The sequence below is a fragment of the Opisthorchis viverrini genome (genome assembly GCF_000715545.1).
Source record: "Opisthorchis viverrini unplaced genomic scaffold opera_v5_160, whole genome shotgun sequence".
In the NCBI taxonomy this organism is placed as follows: domain Eukaryota; kingdom Metazoa; phylum Platyhelminthes; class Trematoda; order Opisthorchiida; family Opisthorchiidae; genus Opisthorchis; species Opisthorchis viverrini.
Window position 1 is genome coordinate 840,319 of NW_008751817.1, and position 19,107 is coordinate 859,425.

The 19,107-nt window shown below is 44.6% G+C and overlaps 1 protein-coding gene across 1 annotated transcript in view; it reads right to left on the minus strand.

Moving 5' to 3' along the window:
• T265_07181 (hypothetical protein) overlaps positions 1-16,687 on the minus strand; it is a gene marked incomplete at both ends in the record, with an annotated part of 34,413 nt that extends 17,726 nt beyond the window's left edge. The window contains 10 exons of the mRNA XM_009172632.1: positions 1,588-1,933; positions 5,289-5,632; positions 6,010-6,211; positions 6,263-6,377; positions 6,431-6,579; positions 6,615-6,819; positions 15,964-16,097; positions 16,136-16,392; positions 16,430-16,505; positions 16,544-16,687. Coding sequence (XP_009170896.1) covers positions 1,588-1,933; positions 5,289-5,632; positions 6,010-6,211; positions 6,263-6,377; positions 6,431-6,579; positions 6,615-6,819; positions 15,964-16,097; positions 16,136-16,392; positions 16,430-16,505; positions 16,544-16,642 — 1,927 coding nt within the window. The remainder of the gene's footprint in view (positions 1-1,587; positions 1,934-5,288; positions 5,633-6,009; positions 6,212-6,262; positions 6,378-6,430; positions 6,580-6,614; positions 6,820-15,963; positions 16,098-16,135; positions 16,393-16,429; positions 16,506-16,543) is intronic.
• Between the last annotated feature and the right edge of the window lie 2,420 nt (positions 16,688-19,107).

Here is a 19,107-nt window from a genome sequence, read left to right on the forward strand (position 1 = left end):
GTCTGATAGAAGAGTATGGTTTGTACAGCTTTTCTACTTTTCCGTAAACGAAACTTTCTCTCCCACTTACCCATCCAAGCACTAATGATGTCTCCTCATATGGTTCCGAAACGTTTGTAAGCAAAGTTCCAAGCTCGGTCAGCAAGTCAACAATTACCTAAGCAACTATTAAAAATGACCCCTCGTTTAGATTGCCACTTAGACTATTTCTAGGTTTAAACGAACTAGTAATTTAGATCAGGGCCATGCCAGATTCTTTCTTTCCCCGAAGTTAGCAGAATACGGGGTTTACCATTGCTCTTATGTTAGCTGATTACAATTTCTAGCTTTATGGTTGGTTTTCATGACGTTATTTTATGTCTCGATGAGCCCCCTGTTGTAAGGAATTCCGATAGTACCGAACTGAAGATCAATTTATGTATAGAAATAAGTGTTACAACCAATGACTTGCAAAGCTAAGCCATCTTACGCTGAGGAACGAAGAATCACACCACAGTATGTCCAATTGAAGTGAATCCACTTGAAGTAACTGTGTGGGGGGATAAATTACAGTACTTTCGTTACTATTATTCATGCGTTACCTGTCTTTTCCGACGAACTCGGCCTCAGGTGAAAAACACACCAGGTTCGGTTACTGTACAGCAAAACACCCATGCCATGCGTTCAAACGGGGTGCATTCACTGGAAAACTTGGAGAGAAATCACTTATTCGAACCATATCTCACCGAAAGAGTACTAGCACGCGGAACACTACCACTGTCATATACCATCCGCCCAAACGAGGTGTATCCAACCGAAAATTCAAAATAACTCCAAGGAGGTAAGCTACTCAGTACGTTGTTTTGCACTGAACTGGCACGCAACTATTTTGGCGGATAGAACACGTTCGGGTGAAGTGTGTCAACTGGGCACTTGAGTACGAGTAGCTCCACCTCGGGTTGAGTCAGGTAATCTCTGTGGGCGGTAAAAACGCAGCCGTATGTGAAAGATTTGGGTGAATAATCAGGTGAAAGACGCTTGGAACCGAACTTTTCTGAAAACGATTTGGGCGAATACTTTCAAAATGAACACACACGCGCCTACCTGATGAGCCCCAAGAAGAGCGAAACCAGTCATGGGCTGCCAAAGAGTTTTCAGCAACCTTGTGAGTAGTTCAGTTTATGAAAACACAGTACAGTAGTTCTACTCCTGTTAGAATAATCACGAATCCTGACGGGGTGTCGAAACAGACATTGCCGAAGGAACCAAAACAGTCTATATTTTAGAGAAATACACTAATTTGCAAATCCATTTGGTTTTCACGAGAAACTCAAATGAATCTCCCGTTTATGATATTCTACAACTGAGAGTGCTGCACACGGGCCGCCTCATGTTTCAGTTGGCACGACATTCGAGACATCGCAGTACATCTTCATAAAGGAGACTACTCACAAGGTTGCTGAAAACTCTTTGGCAGCCCATGACTGGTTTCGCTCTTCTTGGGGCTCATCAGGTAGGCGCGTGTGTGACAATATATTCTTCCACAACGTTCATGCATCAGTTAGGTCAGAAAACAATAGTCCTTGAAGAAACTAGCAATAAACTCACCTAACTGGATACAAATCTCCCCGATGGCCCAAATAGCATTGTTGCTGACTGAAATATGCTCAGACCCAAGGTTGCTTGCCAGAACTGACATAAACTGCCCAATCTGAGGGCGAATGTGAGCGAAACAAGCTTTGGTCAGGTCGCCTAACAGCGCAAAGCTGCTCTGACGCACATCCGGTTGCGGGTCTTGAGCGGCTTCGAACAGCAGCTTGACCAACGGACTATCAGCCACGAGTGGCTGCATTTGGATGCCTAGGCCTTCGAGCAACCCACTCAGAAGATCCAATGATATGACCATGAAGTCCTTGTCTGGGGGATCGTAGGCATCTGGTTGTTGTGTATGCAGCTGGACAGATAGGATGAAAACATAATGGTGACAAGAGTTGTGTTTACCTTTGCACTTTAGAGTGAAGGACAGAAGATTTAGTACACATGAAAGTGGAAAATAAACTCGTAGCTGGATTAATACAAGTCAATCGCGTGAATGCGCCTCACTCTCAGTATAGACAACAGCTGGTGGGTTTGCTTTGGATTTTTTTTGTTAAAAGGCTTATCGTCATGGACTTGGAGGCTACTGGGGTCGTCAGTGTTCACCATTATATAATGGACACGTAAGATAGCTTCTGTGTTTATACGATTCTTGCAAAAAGTGCTACGCTAGTCACTAGAGGTGAATGGGTCAAGACACATTACTTCCAGTTCCTGGAAGGCAGTTGCGTCGCATTTTCCATCGCCTGAAAGAAGTTCCGAGGAGATATTGATGCGCAGCGACCAGCTTCCCGAAAACACAAAAGATTGGAGAAGCCGAACTCTTACTGTGGACTTGACTGTATGGAGGCTGTTTGATTTGATTACGGTTCCAAGAACTCTGCACTATATGGCACTATACGGCTGCGAAGTACTGGTGTTGAACACTGATATCATGCTGTCAATGATGATGATGATGATGATGATGACTATATGAAACAAACAGCCAACCGAATCGGGTCCGTCATCTGTCGAACCAGAACGTACACACAGAACGTAAATGATGACGGGGTCTTCTGTGTGACCTGTGGCCGTGACTCAGCCCACCCTGGCGTAGTCTGTCCAGTGGGATGTGAGCACGTCCAAAACCTTATGGTTTGCTCCACTAATTCAAACTTAAATGTGGGTGTAAGAAGCTGAATAAGTGCAACTGGAACGACTTAGAATTAGAGGAAGCACGCTCCTACCCGCCGGAAAATATGACCTGCATTTCTTACCTTTGAAAAATGGTGAGCATGAAGTCACGAGTTCAAACAACAAGAAAATGCAAAACGACCGGAAGTATTCTTCTGCTCATTATATCATCAAGCTGCCTTTTCAACTCTTATTTGATCTTCGGGTTATCAGACGTGGTCGAAATGTGAATTGATGTTTTTCAACTTGTATGAAAAGTAATGATATCCTCTAAATTGGTCGACTAAACTTGTAAGGCTGGGAAACGAAAACGGAACGGATTAGAAGTGTCTGTCTGTTGTGGTGTTTCGTATGAGTTTTAATTGTTCATTTTCACGCAGTTCTGTTTTTTTTAAGTAGCTAGAGTAACTAATGCTTGGCATTATGAAGCCTTGATTGATCGCCTCTTGTGACGTACATCAATCTGCGTGCAAGACGCGTAGATCTTTCACGGATGTTGCGGATATCACATGATCCCGAAGGTTTTTGATGTCAAGGTGTTAATTTGTATTCATTTGCTGCGGCCTCAGCTACTATCAGCAATTGTCCGCAACATCAAGCTAGATATATATAATATATCCTGATGTTATGATCTTAACCAATTTGACATGGCATAAAGACGTTGATAAAGTCTTTCCTAAAGTCCGAAGAGTCTTCCCAAAATATGGCCTATTCGGTTATCCGAAATGTTATGCTTGTCACTTCCTTGTCGGCTATTCTGTTCGTCCGTCATTTTAATGGGACTTCGGAACTCTTGAATATGGATCGAGGCACAGATAATGCAAACGAAAGTCTTTGATGAGGACTTCAGGCCGCGACCTCCAGCCTAGCGCGCAGGCGTTCTACCAACTGAACTACCGAGGACGCTAACCCATGTCGCAAATGGACACTTGGATTCACATTGATTAGCCACACTTCTGCCCAATGGAGCAACAGCTGATGTCCGACAGTTTCATCAAATGGTCCATAGCCGGTTCAAACTTCACTCAAGGGCGCTGTTTTCTCGTCTGCATTGTGGTTTGGCTCGTACTCGATGGAATTTCCCGCCCGTTACATCCAGATATGATCAAAGCCCATTGGGAAGCGCAACATCGTATTTCCTTATCTCGCTCGCCTGATGACTTCAAATATACTTTCCGGATCCGAACTCCCAGGAATAATATTCGGATTATTTGTCCTCCATCGTGAAGTGTTTTCGACCCACTAAATCAGTTCTGCTTCCCGTCTCAGGTTACTAGTTGATGTTCAGTCTTCGTTGTTTACAGATACAGATAGAACAGAAAATTAATAAGCAGCGACAAATAAAGATTCCATTTATCCTTCTCAACTCGCGGCATGTCTGTATACACCCATGGTGTCGCAGTAAGGAAATCTGTACACTATCGAGCCTAGCCTCTAACCACAGCAAGGAGAATATCAAAAATCTAAACAAATCTACATATTAGTAAGGTGACCATCCAGACTGATTGTAGGAGACGCTTGCCTACTTATCATTTGATACACGGTTTACACTGAAAGATATCATCCATCCACTAACTTGGCTGTTAATTAGATGCAGCTGATTTGCTCGCTAGTTCAAAGTTTTATACAAGTACAACGGTATTTTTATATCAACTGGAAATCAGTAGGCTCCAGTACCGCGAACTGTCCCTTTGTGACCCCACCTGGGTTAGTTCAACTACTCTTTTAGCTACAGTTGCTTGGTAACATGTAGACTCATTGATAACTACGAAGCATATAGCGACTTGAGTAGGGCAGCAAAGCACCAGTGTTGAACACTGATGTTATGCTGTCCATGATGATGATGATGATGATGATGATGATGGCGAGGCTTACGTATTGGTTAGCCAGTAGTCAACCTTCATGTGACGGCAGTAAACATGACTATTTAGTCATTTGTTTTGTGAACAGTCAGCCGATATACCTCAGATGCGGAACTGCAGTCGTTTTGTCGGGAGAGTAAGTAATATCGGAGTAGTATGGAATCACTTGGGATCAATTTTTAATGATTGAGCAAACACATCAACAGCCCGTTTGATGAAGCTTAGGATTTTTTTTTACCGAAAATGCATAGATCTATCAACAGCCCGTTTGATGGATTTTTTTTTACCGAAAATGCATAGATCAACGGGATAAAACAGAGTTAAAAAGGAACTGTTAACGCTTTCCCTCTCAGGCCAAAAGTGATCTGAAATACTCTCCCAAATATTATTAAGAGTCGGTCACCACAAGGGTAATTTTGTGTAAATGTTGGCTGACCGAAATGAATTCAGTTTTAGGGCCAACGCGCTAGCTCTCGAATGGAAAGTGCGGACATCGAATCATCCCTAAAATATTGATTTTCCCGGTTTGGGAAACCTAAAATACCTTTGTGTTTTGAATGCTAGCCAAGTGCGGTGATACTGTCAGTGGTGGTCTGTTTCGGTGGTTCACCTGGGGATACACAAGCTAGGTGATAGTCATGCCGTCACATAGTGGTGTCATTCAAAGGACAAACTGACCTTGCTCAACTGAATAGTTCGATCAATCAAGTTCACACACCGGTTGAAGACAGGGGCACAATAGGGTAAGAATCCAGTGCCCAATGCCGTAGCCATACTGGATAGACACTCAAGTAGCGGGAACAAATCCTTTTCATCATCCCGGAGAGCATTCCACTTTGCGAACAGAGGCGGCATCAATAGTTCTATGTATTCCTGGGAGATAAAAACAGTCAGGAGGAAACACCCAAAGTACATACCGGTCGGTTTAGATGATGTCCCACAGAGTCCGCCAGGGTTCCGATAGCGTCGTACAGAATGAATAGATTTTTGTGTTGATACTGCTCCAAGGCGTAGACCAAAGTCTGCAAGATCATTCCCAAATGGGGAACAAGGTCAGTGCAAGCTTCCTCTTCCAGGGTCGCGAATGCAGAACAAGCAGCCTCCTGCACTCGCTTGTTTGAGTCGAGAATGCGCTTGAGTAACTACCAAGGGAAAAATCGTTTAGCTAAAAATAAAAGCACTTGCCTCAACCATGAGCGGTTTGAAATACTGTTCATGGGGCTGACCAACTATCCAATGGGAGTAGCGACTTAGAGTCCAACAGGTGATGCTACGTATGAGCGGTCGTTCGTCACATAAACACTCAATCAAGAAAGGACAAAGCTCCGGCAAGTATGGAACCATTCCTTTCATACAACCTGTGACGAACGCTTTCAAAGCGAACCAAATGAGAACAAACCTTCGGCTATAGCACCCAGAACCAGAATTCCTGACTCCTTTATATCCCACTGCGGTGAGAACAGTAGCTCTTTGGTGATCGGTAGGAGAATAGGGAGAAATTCGGTTTGGAATACGCTAGCTAACACATCGAGTGCAGCAGCAGAACACTTTCGAAGTGTCCAGTTGGATACATAATCGTCATCTTCGTCGTCTTCATCCTCCTTTGTTAAAAGATACAGGCTTTTCAGACAGGGTTTACAAATCGATCATACCTCGGAGGACATGAATTTGCTCTTCGTCTTGTGAAACCGTGGTCTAATATCAGATTCCTTATCAGGGATATGTGCATCCTCTAAGAGGTCATTCTTGAAAGAAACGTTTACTAAACTAGCAAACAGGAGTGACTTACCCTCAAAAGTATCATATCACTCTCGGAATACTTCATACCACGAACCAGTACAGGGATAAGTCGCTGAATATAAGGTGTCAAAGCTTGATAACAAATAGGCTGTTCTGAAAGCGACAGCCAAAATTCGCACGCTTCTCGAGAGATATTCTCATCCGCATCTTGAGTGCGCAGAAGCATAAACTGGAGAGCGTATATAGAATATCAAAGGATCTTACTTCAATAATGTTGGGAAGATGTGGCAGTAGCCTGTCGAGGTGGGCTTCTAGCAGTTGTACAAATGCCGAACAAACGTGTCTTCGAACGGTGGAATCAACATCTTCGGCTAGGGCGAATAGGCAGTGCAGAAATTCATCCACAAAGTTCAACAGAACCTGCGACCGACTGTTGATGAAATGACTGGTACAAGCCAACGCATAAGATCTGAAGGGCGAAAAACAAAGACATTTGAAACCGAGTAAACAACTGAAGTAAGTATAAAAACAAGAGCACAAGAAAAATTCATCTGAGTCTCAGGAACATAGGGAAAGCGAGCAATGATGCTAGGTGGGTTCGATACATAACGCTGATGCTTTACCACATTCAAACGAGGCAGGTAAAAATGAGCAACAAATGCATGGCTCAGTGTATCTTGGAACCGTATGACAATACCAGAATTCTCTCTGAAAACCCCAGTCGCATGGTACATTGTTCGAATGAAATCTGCATAAAGCAGTTCCGTTCCGCTAGGGTCGACGATCATGTGCGTACGTATGGTGGTTCAAGTCCCCGCGAGATGGCTCGGTGGTTAGAGGGCGAATTTAATTCACTAACCGGAAGGTCCGTGGTTCAAACCCGAACTCAGTATCTCGACTTCCCCTGTCTAGGCTTGGGCAACCTGGCAGTATCCGAGCCCTCGTGTTCCCTTCGGGTGGCATAACAGCTAGGCACCGAGAAGGGGTTACAGCTGAATGATTTTTTTCAAGTCGCCACAAAGTGGAAGGATTCAGAAATCAAAAAAGACAAAAGAACAGGGGTTAATCAATGCCACTGCGGTGGGCACCTCCAAACGCTGATGCGGTTGTCTTCTATTGACCCTGCTCGCAGACAATATGCACCAGTGCAACCCTTTGTTGAATTTTTCATGCTCTACCTCCATCTGTTATCTTTCACTCTACGACCGTTTTGAAAAACAGGGAAGTGAGGCAGTCGATGACTTTGTGTACAACGATGTTGACTGACTCACTGCAGTTGGTGCATTGGAATCAACTCATCAAGTGGACAAGCACCTGATTTGATTCGTCACACCGCATGGTTAAGTCGATATCCCCATAAGGCGCATGCAATGCTTCGAGGGCAAAGATGGTCTTCAGTGCAGTGACCAGGACTCACAACCATGGACACACGTTGTAGACCCTGCCTTCTGATGGCAGATTAGTATCGCGCCGAACGCAGGGGTGCCTAATGTGAAAACAATTAAAACAGGCTTCGGCGAGGAACGTGAAAACAATTAAAACAGGCTTCGGCGAGTTTACCGTTAACTTTGCAAACAGTGCAGCTACTTGATGTGATTGAACCACTCAGGCAAGGCATCTCTAGCGCTCCTGATGCCACAACCATGGTGGTGGTGTACACACCAAGTGTTACAACAACTCTGCGTTATGAGGGCACAAAGCAGACACCGAATCTCACAGCAACATTATATTATTTGGTGTATCTGAAACAAGCAGCACAATATCCTTCTCACACTCCAGTTCTTCTACGGGAGAAAGCCCACACCGGAGATAGAAGACAGCGAAGTTCGTTCGTTCTATTTATACTATGAAGTTGAAAAGATAACGAGCGGCAGTCCTTGTGAATCCTTGTGAATTCAGAATACTTCTCAGGGAGTTACATCACAAACAAGGGTGTTGGAGCGTAAAAATTAGAGGAAATGATGAAAATGGTGATCGTCATAAGGCGACGAGATCGACTGGGTCGAACGTCACTTTTAGGTTCAAGACGACAACCGTTGGCCTTCTAAATGTGCGGCGGTGTTCGAATTTTCCTATGGTAAAAGTCCGGTAAAAACCCACAATTCGGACGGAACTCAGCTTGGTTTTCATGATCCTATCGCTCACGAATAGGTCTGCCTGAAAGCAACTTAGAAGCGGTAGCGTCTAGAATGATGCCCTGATTCTTCATACATGCAAATTTTACATCTAATCTAAGGATAGTAAGGACATTAGACGTCTTCATTATCCCGGGTTCTTATATTTTGTAGATCCTCTGAATTCCTGTCAGACTACGAACGAGTTCTCCTAAATCCTTTGACAAGACAGCGGAAAGACTGAGGGGACTGAGCGTCCTATTCCAATACGATATCATCAGTAGTAGTATTTCATTTCTCATCGTAGAGCTGGTGGTGCGCCGATTGTTGTGGGCACTCAGAAAATCTAAATATTTCTTCCAAATGTTCCACCGACGGCGGATTTGGAATCAAGTTTTGGATCGCATTTGTCTGTGATCACTTCACTGACTGGCAGTTTTTTCGGTTCAGGACCACGGGAGAGTAGAAAAACTGTCTGGCCCTTTCCAATCGCCGACCTCTTCATTTCTCCATTTCTCCTCACCAACGTTAAAACTGTGGGTCAAGTAAGTGTGGAGTCATATAGTCGCCTTCCCAGGAGCACGTTTCCCCGAGATCCCACTCCATTTTGGTCAAGGCTTTGTTTTCGGGCACACAAAGACCGAGTTCGTAGCGTTTCCACTTTAGACTGGCCTTCCTGTGGCCGACCGGCTGGTTTCGCCTTCTTTAGTTGTCTACATAGCTGCTGTTGACAGATTTGTTTGACTAATGGATCTTCAAGGTAGTGAATACCACATGGGTAAATAGTGTTTCTGGTCACTGAATGGTTAAAGTCGAGAGGGTACCAGACAACACAGTGCTCACAATTGAGTTGAAAGCTTGAGCTTGCGATAAAGACCAGCGTATAACGGTACGAAGCTCTGGGAGCTTCTACACCAAATCTACCGTCTAAAGGGCTGTTGAACCAATAGAGCTAGGATATCCGTACACCCTGTCATTCCAGAAGTCTCGAAAATTTTTCGTAAAAAGTGTATCTGAAAAAGCCTACTGCAGTCTGTTGGGGAGTACGGGTGTGGGGTAGTTGGTTTTGGATTCTGAAAGACCAGGTCAGTCTGGCTCTACACAGTCGGCTATTTACAGGAACCTATACGACGCGATACCCACTACTGGGACCACACGGCACCGCTCCTGGATCATCCAACGTTAAGTAAACTGAGCCGCCGTGGACCGTGTTCAGATGCAATACTGTAGGAATGTCTTGTGTGCGTGACACTTTCAGGTATAACAGCCAGAGACTGGTAAATTAAACCGACCAGCCACTTCCATACAGTGTTGGCAAACATTACTTCTGGGTTAGCCAAGGAGAACGAGGGGGATATCAACTCAAAGCCTGATCCACAAGGCAGTGGGAGGTAAGGTTTATTTCAGGAGCCCTTCCCTTAGTTTATGACTCAACAACGTTACAAGAGAGGTAGCGGGTGTTGGGATCTTTTTAACAGACCCTTTTCGGAGCCAAAGACTCAGTAGCCTGGTTCAATTCGTTGTGGGGTGTCTATCCCAGGACGCCGGGGACAAGACATGATTGTCTCAATTCTAATGCTACTACGTATAGCAGGCACCTTCTGATAGCACAAGTAACTGCGATCGAAACGGTCGTACAGTCTGTCAACGTACTGGACTTAGAGAAACAGTTCCACGAAAGCCGCCCTTAAACTCAAGGTATTGGTTCCTGACTGTGTGGACGTAAGCAGAGCGATGAGGCTGAGAACGAACCTCTAACAACAGTCAACTGTTCGTAACGCCGTTTCAAGGATACTAACACGAACGAGATGGTGAACAGTGCCATCTTCTAGCAGGATGAAACGGGAACGGCCGAAGCTATGTTCTACAGTCAAAAGCAACTTCATGAATCCAAATGTGAACAGTTAAGATATAAATGACAAAAGTCTTGGAATAGGAGACAGGTAAAAGTTTGGCAAAAAGGTGGCGAGACATGTACTGCAGGGACGACGCTTCTAGTTCCGTTAAGTTCACCCGTAAAAAGCGAACAATCAGATATTCGGATGTGATGGCCTAACCAGCTTATTGATGCCAAACCTCTAGTGTCTTAATCAGCTTGGGATTGTGATAGTTACGCACCTAAGATGGGCTTCGATGCGTGACTGGCGTGCGTCTACCCATGTAACGAACCATTGCTAAGTTGCTTTGGAAGCCTTAATTGAGGGACCGGATTTGCCCAGAAAATGCGTTTATTGGTCACATACTTCATACTTTTTGCCAATTCACACGTTTCAATAGTTTCCGCTCCAGTATTGAATGGCTACGCGAGGCACACAATCCCCCAAAATACCAAGTATATGAGCCAATCGGCGTAGTCTATAGGACGTGACAACTTGTCTGAGCCGGAAGAGTCGCCACTTAGATCAGTGCTGATGATTTAATGTTCATGCCCGATGCAGGGAATACCCCGGAGGTACTGGTTGAGCTGGATATAGCTCACTAGTTAAGGCATGAACTTACTAACCAGGAGGTCTGTGGTTTAAACCCAACCTCAGCATCTCGACTGCTCCTGTTGAGGTTTCGAAAACCTAGGAATATCTCCGCCTTCGTGCTTCCTTCGGACAGTATGGGAGCTAGGCACCGAAAATGTGCGGCGGGGTGGCTCAGTAGTTAGAATGCGGGTCTAATGACCCGGCGGTTCGTGGTTTGAATGCGACCTCCGCCTCTCGACTTTCCCTGTCTAGGCTTGGGCAACTTGGCAGTACCCCAGCCCTCGTGCTTTCTTTGGGTGGAATGGCAGTTAGTCACCGAAAGGGTGCTACAGCTGAACGAATGTGCCACAACTGAAAGATTTAAGAAAACAGTTATCAAAAGTTGGAAGCTCTTTTATGTCCTCTCATCATCGCTAGGCTTTTTTTCCAAAGAAACAACATGGACCACATTAATGTAGTTTATACTCTTCCCTTAGGTATCTCACACATCATTAATTGATAGAAGCTGCCCTAGTGTTTCCGAATCAAGAGCGATTCTATACTTCACAGAGCCGCCATGGTTTACCACATTTGCTGATCTGCAAGACAGATTTCGGTCCCATCCCACTTTGCAGCAGTACGTCAAGGGACGTGTGTATCAAGCTACAGTATTTACCACATTGATCTGCAAGACAGATTTCGGTCCCATCCCACTTTGCAGCAGTACGTCAAGGGACGTGTGTATCAAGCTACAGTACGGTCGGTCTTTCTTTCAGGAGCACACGTCTGTGGGAAGTACTGGTTTCGCTAGCGGCGCAGCCTTGAGCAACACACATCGGGATAACGATATCTTAAGTGAGTTACTTGATTCTTCCAAATGGCACGGGAGGCCTAGTCCTATGTTATTTTTTAACAGTAATCAGGAACATACTCTTAGTTGCCAGCTTCGGCATCACACATAGCTGTCCCAGACTGCTTATCCTGGAACTTTCCCTTCTTGATAATCAGTATTCGCCTGGTAGTCCATCCTCTGCAGTGCCATTGTGTACCTGTAGCGCCTTGCAAGCGGGTAACTTTTGCCACCTCTTCGCCTCATCCCATTGTGGAATTATGTGGAACCTTAGCAAGTCCCCGGATTCGAACATGACACAGTCCGAGTCAGACTTTGATTACAGGTTTGTCTCGGTGATTCTGGTTTAATTCTGTTTTGTAACTGCTTTTCAGCCCGAACATCCTAAGACACCATACCGCATACCATTTAAGCACCAGTGCTTACCACTGATATATTTCTGTTAATAACAGTGATGATGACACCATAGAAAACAACCATCCGTTTTCAGAATTTTGGGATGTTGCGAAAGACAGGAATGTGTGGATCAAGTTGATATCACTTAGTCCGAGTATTTTGCCGAAGGAGGCTTCTAAATCGCGTTAGGTAGAAAAGAAAAGTCTTGTCGCTTGAGGTTTCATGTTTTACGAGTGCGTGAAAGGCTGGCATCCCTATTCAGGCTTGGAATGGTGTGGATTAGCTGTAAGCAGTAGAATATCACAAACGAGAGATTCAGTTGAGTCTCTCGCGAAAACCAAATTGATTTGCGAATGAGTGTATTTTTCGATAGCTGTAAGCTGGTTTTGCTAGGTTCATGCTGTGAATTGCTTCACTAAAGCAGTCTACCACCCAGATTTTCATTGTTCTTGTTGCACCAGATTGAAGATGGGATGTATCTTTCTTTAAGGGTTAGGTGACGTTGCAGAAAAGGCTGGACCGGTTGTACATGATGGCACCGCACCCTCCTTATCTGCGGATCGGCCATCGGTTATTGGATCCAGAAAACCGAGAACTGCGAAGGTAAGCTTCCGTGAAACGTTATTTTTAGTTAGCATCTTCCGAGGGTGTGACTAGTACGCCAATGTTCGGATTCCTGTTTATCTTCGCTTCGGTGTTTAAATCCCAAGAGTGAATAATTTTTATGTAGTTAGTTGCTATTCTACAAGGTCTGTAGACACGGTTGTCTGATCCAGGCAAGACCGAACTCTTTGAAGTGTTCTACTCCCAGAGGCAGAAACTCCAAGACGCACACTCTAACATTTTCTCGCACATTCTGGGTGGATAGCATGCGTATGGTGGGCCGAGAGTTTGCGAAAATGAAGTAACACAACGTATATCGCCATAGTGACTTTCACACGAAGACAGTTTACTGGCCATGACTTCAACCGTTTTATTGAACGCTGTGCTGATGCCTACGTTGCTCATCAAGAAGGTGGTAGGTCGAGTAGAAGTGTTTCCAACAACGAATTGGAATTGCTCCAACCTGAAAATATTAGTTTTTAGGTTTAATCGAGCGGGAAGGACAGTAATTTATTTGTTAGATTATCCAAGGAGACTGAAAGACAACGGTAAAATCGGTGACAAGCAGTATAAAGAGCTTTAAGCTACAGGGACATTCCGCGTCTTGTAAGTGTACAGAGCTCATACTGTTGTTCTTAGTGAACTCGGGAATCTTCCAACTTACTGAACAAAACCGGTTTCCATAGACGACTTCGCGGTTCAACCCCTAATCGATCTTCGTTTTTTCCTGCCCCAACATAGTTTTAAGTGTCATGGTTGTGGAGTTCTTGTTGTCAGTTTCTATCCAGATTGCCTGAGTGAATGTCTGTAGGTGTAGGCACCTCGGAATGATTGTGTTAAGCTAGCACTAGGTCCCTCCCCCATCCACCTTTACTCTTTTGTTTACAATAAGGCTTTCAAATAAATCATGGTTGTACAGCAGTGAAGCATCGGTGTTGAACACTGATGTCATGCTGTCGATGATGATGATACTGTTTGTGGCTTTCTGCGTTTTTGACAGTTTGTCAAGCTGAGGCAAAAACAAGAAAAACAAAATGATATCTTAATGAACCCTTCATCAGGTGTAGAGTCACACATCGCCAGTGGCTTCTTGGACATCAGGGTCTCCTTTGGTCCTGCTGACGCCTTATAGAGCCGCTTGCTTCTTCACTACCAAGGTACCTGGATGCAACTGGGCGATTAAGACAGGTTTTATGCCATCATGGGAACCAGTAATCGAGAGAGACACTCGGTGTCGAGTTACTATACAATTATGCTCAATTTCAAGTCGCGTTTGGTGACACGTTCGCAAACATGTCACCCAGAAAAAGTCTTATACTTTGGATAATCAAGGATAACACCAGACCACAAAGCAGTACAGTAAAAAAAATTGTTCAGCTGTAGCGCCCTTTCGGTGCCTAACTGCCATTCCACTCGAAGGAAGCACGAGGGCTGGGATACTGCCAGGTTACTCAAGCCTAGACAGGGGAAGTCGAGAGGCGGAAGTCGGGTCCGAACCATGGACCTTCCGGTCAGTAAATTCGCGCTCTAACCACTTATGCCATCTCGCCCAGTACAGTATGGTGAACATCGTTATACCGCAAAGTCGAAGTGGAATGCAAAATAGGGCTATAGATGCTGTCAGACTAACCTGTTTTTAGGGCTTTTTGTTATCATTGGTTTGAATATAATACCGCCAAATCAGGAGCATCTTCAGTGTCCACAGACATCTACGGCGTATTAGTCAATAACCCCATTTTGCTGGGAGTCGACTTACAGACGACTTACGCGTTCCAGATCTAAAGGTATTGTTCAGTTGCGCACTGCTAATGTGCTGTTCCCACCAAACGTAAATTATGTTATGAAGGGGTCGTTCGTAAAAAGTGAGCTTAAGTAGCTCCGAGGTTAGGACGCATAGCTACTGACCGGAAGTTTTGTGGCTTGAATCAAATCAGAGGTTTCTGATTGACTCTATCAAAGCCTGGGAATTTCAAGAGTATCTCAGCCCTTGTGCTTCTTTCAACTATGCCAGCCAGCTATGCCAGCTACGCCACAGCCAAACGATTATTACTATTAGCGTAACGGTGGATACTACTGATGGAGCATGCGAGCAGTATGTAGTTTTCTCGTAAATCCGCTTCGTGTCTATTGAAAAATGAGATTACTGAATTTGTGAAATCGCTTTGTCGCATTTGTTTATGTTTGAGTGATGGTCAATGAGTATCTAAGAAAGTGTAGGAAGACGCGTTCGAGAAGAAGATGAATACACAGTTTCTATAAGCAAGATACATATGAGAGTTTTGTTCCCCTGTCCAATAGTCTGTAACTGTTCAGTTTGTTTTCCAATAAATAACTCCTCAGAAAAGGCCGTCTTCCTTTCATTAGTAGTACCAATTATAGTAGTAGAGAATTGTGGGCCAGGATACGGAAACACGGGCATTACTCATCCACAGGATCCGAGAGTTCGGCTAACCTGGTGCAAAGTGGTCTTTAGGGGGGAGGGACCTTTGACAGTATTGTACTTCTCCTACCCACCAGCTCTCCGAAAAGACATCTTGTGCACTTATCGTTGTCTTTCAATACGACTAATGCATGAGAATACCACGTTGAACATGGGTCGAGGCACTGTCAAGACGGATACACTACAGAAAACCACCGAAAATAATGGTCGTTCAACTGTAACACCCTTTTGGTGCCTAATTGCTGGGTCCATCGATAGAAACACGAAGACTGAGATACTGCAAGTTGACCCAAGTCTAGACAAGAGCGGTCGAGGGTTGGGCTCGAACCGTGAGACACTCGGTGAGTTCAAGCCTTACCACTGAGCTATGACGATCGAGGGGATATGTCTTGGGGGGATCCAGTTGCAAGTAACGTGGCCAATACCGGTGTACGTTTGAGAAACTTATAACCAACTGTGACGACATAAAAAAAACTGGCGAATTCTTTAAGGTTTACGATTCGGCCAAGAAAACCAGCAATGATAACTTTTGACTATTCCATTACATCTCTTTCAGCTTATCAGCAAAAGTGTATACTGTCTGACTAAAGCCACTAATATTATGCCCTGAATGCCACAAGAAAAGCCCATGTGAAATGAACCAAAAACAGGGTGGTGGGGTATACGGGCTACAGGAAATAGATGACTGCAAAACTGCCAGAATTCAGAAAAAGTTGGTTGGGTAATAAGCGTTCGAACAAACTATAAACCAATAACATACCTTATTTTTGCACTTTCATGTTTGGTGAACTGAAGAAATTTCGGAATCAAAGATGTCATCGGATAGCTCAGACGACCGTCCTCAAGTTGAGCAGACGAGTCTTCACATATTTTTGCGATAGCACCAAACGCTCCCTATGTGTTCATTAGCGATTTTTAGGGGATTAACTCACCTCGATGACATTTATGTCACCCGAGTCCAGACACTCAACAAGCTTTGGTAACAACTCAGGCCATGAGTGAAGACCGGCGCTAGATACAATGGTGGTGATCAATGTTCCGACGGTGGAGCGTATCAGTGCCGAGGGATCACTGATACACGAAAGACATCCGGCCTTTACGTAATTAACTAGCTCTGGTGTGCATCGTTTAAAATGCCCTTTTAAGTTGTTCTTCAAAATAAGACCACTCATTGATCGCGTAGAGTCAGCTGAAAGGTGCTGTCAGCTGTCGACAAAAGAACATACTCTCTGATTTCGCCCCGAACAGCACATAGGCCAAATATTTATTGAAATCGGGGAAGTTATTTAGTTCTTCCAATCTCTAAATTGGGCAAATTAGTTAATGTATGGAGAACTAACCTCATGAACAGCCTTCTGCACGTTGGTGTCACTTGACTGCGAGTTATGCAACAATTCTAAGGTCTGACGTATACCGTCCTCACCAAGATTCCAAGCCATTGTAAAGGTGATATGGTGAGTAGGTGACAGCGGATGGGCAATCAAGCTGGAAGTAGAAAAAAGAAAAACTGCAGGTGTCAAGTCTGTTATGTTTGTTGTTCGTACAAAATTATAATGGACAGGAGGACGCGGAAACCTGTATGTGTCTCCGTATTAAATTGAATAGCCGGTATAATAAAGTATGACTCGGAAATGATCTTGACAATTAAGGAATCCAGGACTCTTAGGAAAGCTTTTGAGAGAATCACCCACAACCGTCTGGGCATACCTGGATACTGCTGAACCAATGCGTTTAGCCACTGAACAAGTAGATTTCACCCCGCGAAATTCGTGGAATGTTGTCCAGTCGTGGTAACAAATATGGGTGCACATCACTATTCAATTCAAGTTGACACCGTCTAGTACGCAAAATTAAATAGTACGAGTCGGTTGTGCAGTGACTTTAACTGTATTAACTCCAATCAGAGGTGTACGGTAAGTCTTGCTTGAGTTCCGCACATTTGGCCAAGTTTATCCTTTTTTCACTGAACAAATGTGCAGTGCAGAGGAAAGAAGGACCCATGGTCAGGCACCCCCAATAAACAATTATAAAACGCAGTACAAACCATGGTTAGAATGAAACAAAACGGAAGGTAGAATAGTTGTCGATCATTTGAGTGCGAGAAAACAGTGACAAAGAGTTCCAAAAACATGTTTTTGAAAAAAGATTATAGAAGAGCAGTTCTACAAAGTGCTACATAACTTGATATGGATCGTTAGATGAGTCAAGACCTGTCACTCGATTGAAATATATAAGCAAAGGACAGAAGAGGCAAGCTTCGGTGAGCATCTTCCGTGATGGGAAAGGCGAAATGAAGCAAGAGACGTTGCATTCCGGTGGTGGACTCGCGGACTATTAGTCAGCGAGGAAGCATCGATTGGACGCACAATGTCACGTTAAATAAAACCGGGCGCCGGTCCAAACATGACAGCAGCATTTCAAAATACAACAAATTTATGATTGCCATTCAGTTGCAACACCCTTTCGGTGCCTAGCTGCCACGCCACCCAAAGGAAGCACGAGGGCTGGGATACTGTCAGGTTGCCCAAGCGTAGACAGGGAAAGTCGAGAGGCATTGGTCGGGTTCGAACCACTGACCTTCCGGTCAGCTAATTCGCGCTCTAACCACTTGAGCCATCCCACAAAGAGGAGTGGGCAAAGGTGGATACCCAATAAAGGAAACCGATCTTCCACGTTGATCGCATCGCGAGCATCTTGATACCCGAGGACCAACGTAGGTTGTTAGCAAACAATAGGCTAAGGACGAACGATAAGGAAAAAGGATGATAACGGATCAAGATGAGTGGTTCAGGTAAGGGATGGGATTGCGAAAGATGGACTACATGGAGGGACTTGCAGGGAGTGAAATTTGACGAGTTTGACAAGGCCCATTCGAGGATGCTGACAAGATCGATGGTCAGGACAGTAACGGCTTGTGCCCGGTCATCGCGCAGTCACACGAAGGGTAACGCAGATTAGCGTTCCCTGTAGACATCGATAGAAGAGGTAATGGTAAAATACCGCTCATCTAAAGAAGGATCCTTAGAGAAATCCGGGTGACGACGTCTGGATATTGCGCAGATATTACATCACTAGTGATTCACCCCAGTCGAGTGACGACGTCTGGATATTGCGCAGATATTGGGAGCTCAGCAAAGTCTGTGAGCCGGTCAAACGCCTTCGATAAATGGAGGGCGAAGTAATTCGCTTCAATAACAGTTCACAGAGAAAGACTGAACACGCTGCTTGTAAGCCATCATACCATTCGTGAAGCAATGCCGCTTAAAGTTTGTGAGCCGGTCAAACGCCTTCGATAAATCGAGGGCGAAGAAATTCGCTTCAATAACAGTCCACAGAGAAAGACTGAACACGCTGCTTGCAAGCCAACATACCATTCGTGAAGCAATGCCGCTTAAACCATTCAAAATCGTGTTCTCCTAAAGAACGCCGAAAAGTTCTAGCCAAAAATTGCATTGTGAATTTTGGATGAAATAGTGGTAGTGGAGATAAATGGGTAGTTGTTCGGGAGGAACCAGAGCCGCTTTTGGGAATGGGGAGAATAAAATTCTCCCGGCCTGAAGGACACACATCAGTGGATGAAAATGGACATTAACTTATTCATCATCATCATCATCATCATCACCATCATCGACAGCATGACATCAGTGTTCAACAACGATGCTTCACTGCCGTACAGCCATGACTTATTTGAAAGCCTTATTGTAAACAAAAGAGTAAAGGTGGATGGGGGAGGGACCTGGTGCTAGCTTAACACAATCATTCCGAGGTGCCTACACCTACAGACATTCACTCAGGCAATCTGGATAGAAACTAACAAGAACGCCACTGACATCGGTTGGCAGCCATATATTGTAGTGTCTCCAACCAGGCACAGTGAGGATCACGCGGTCCCCATCCTGGAAGG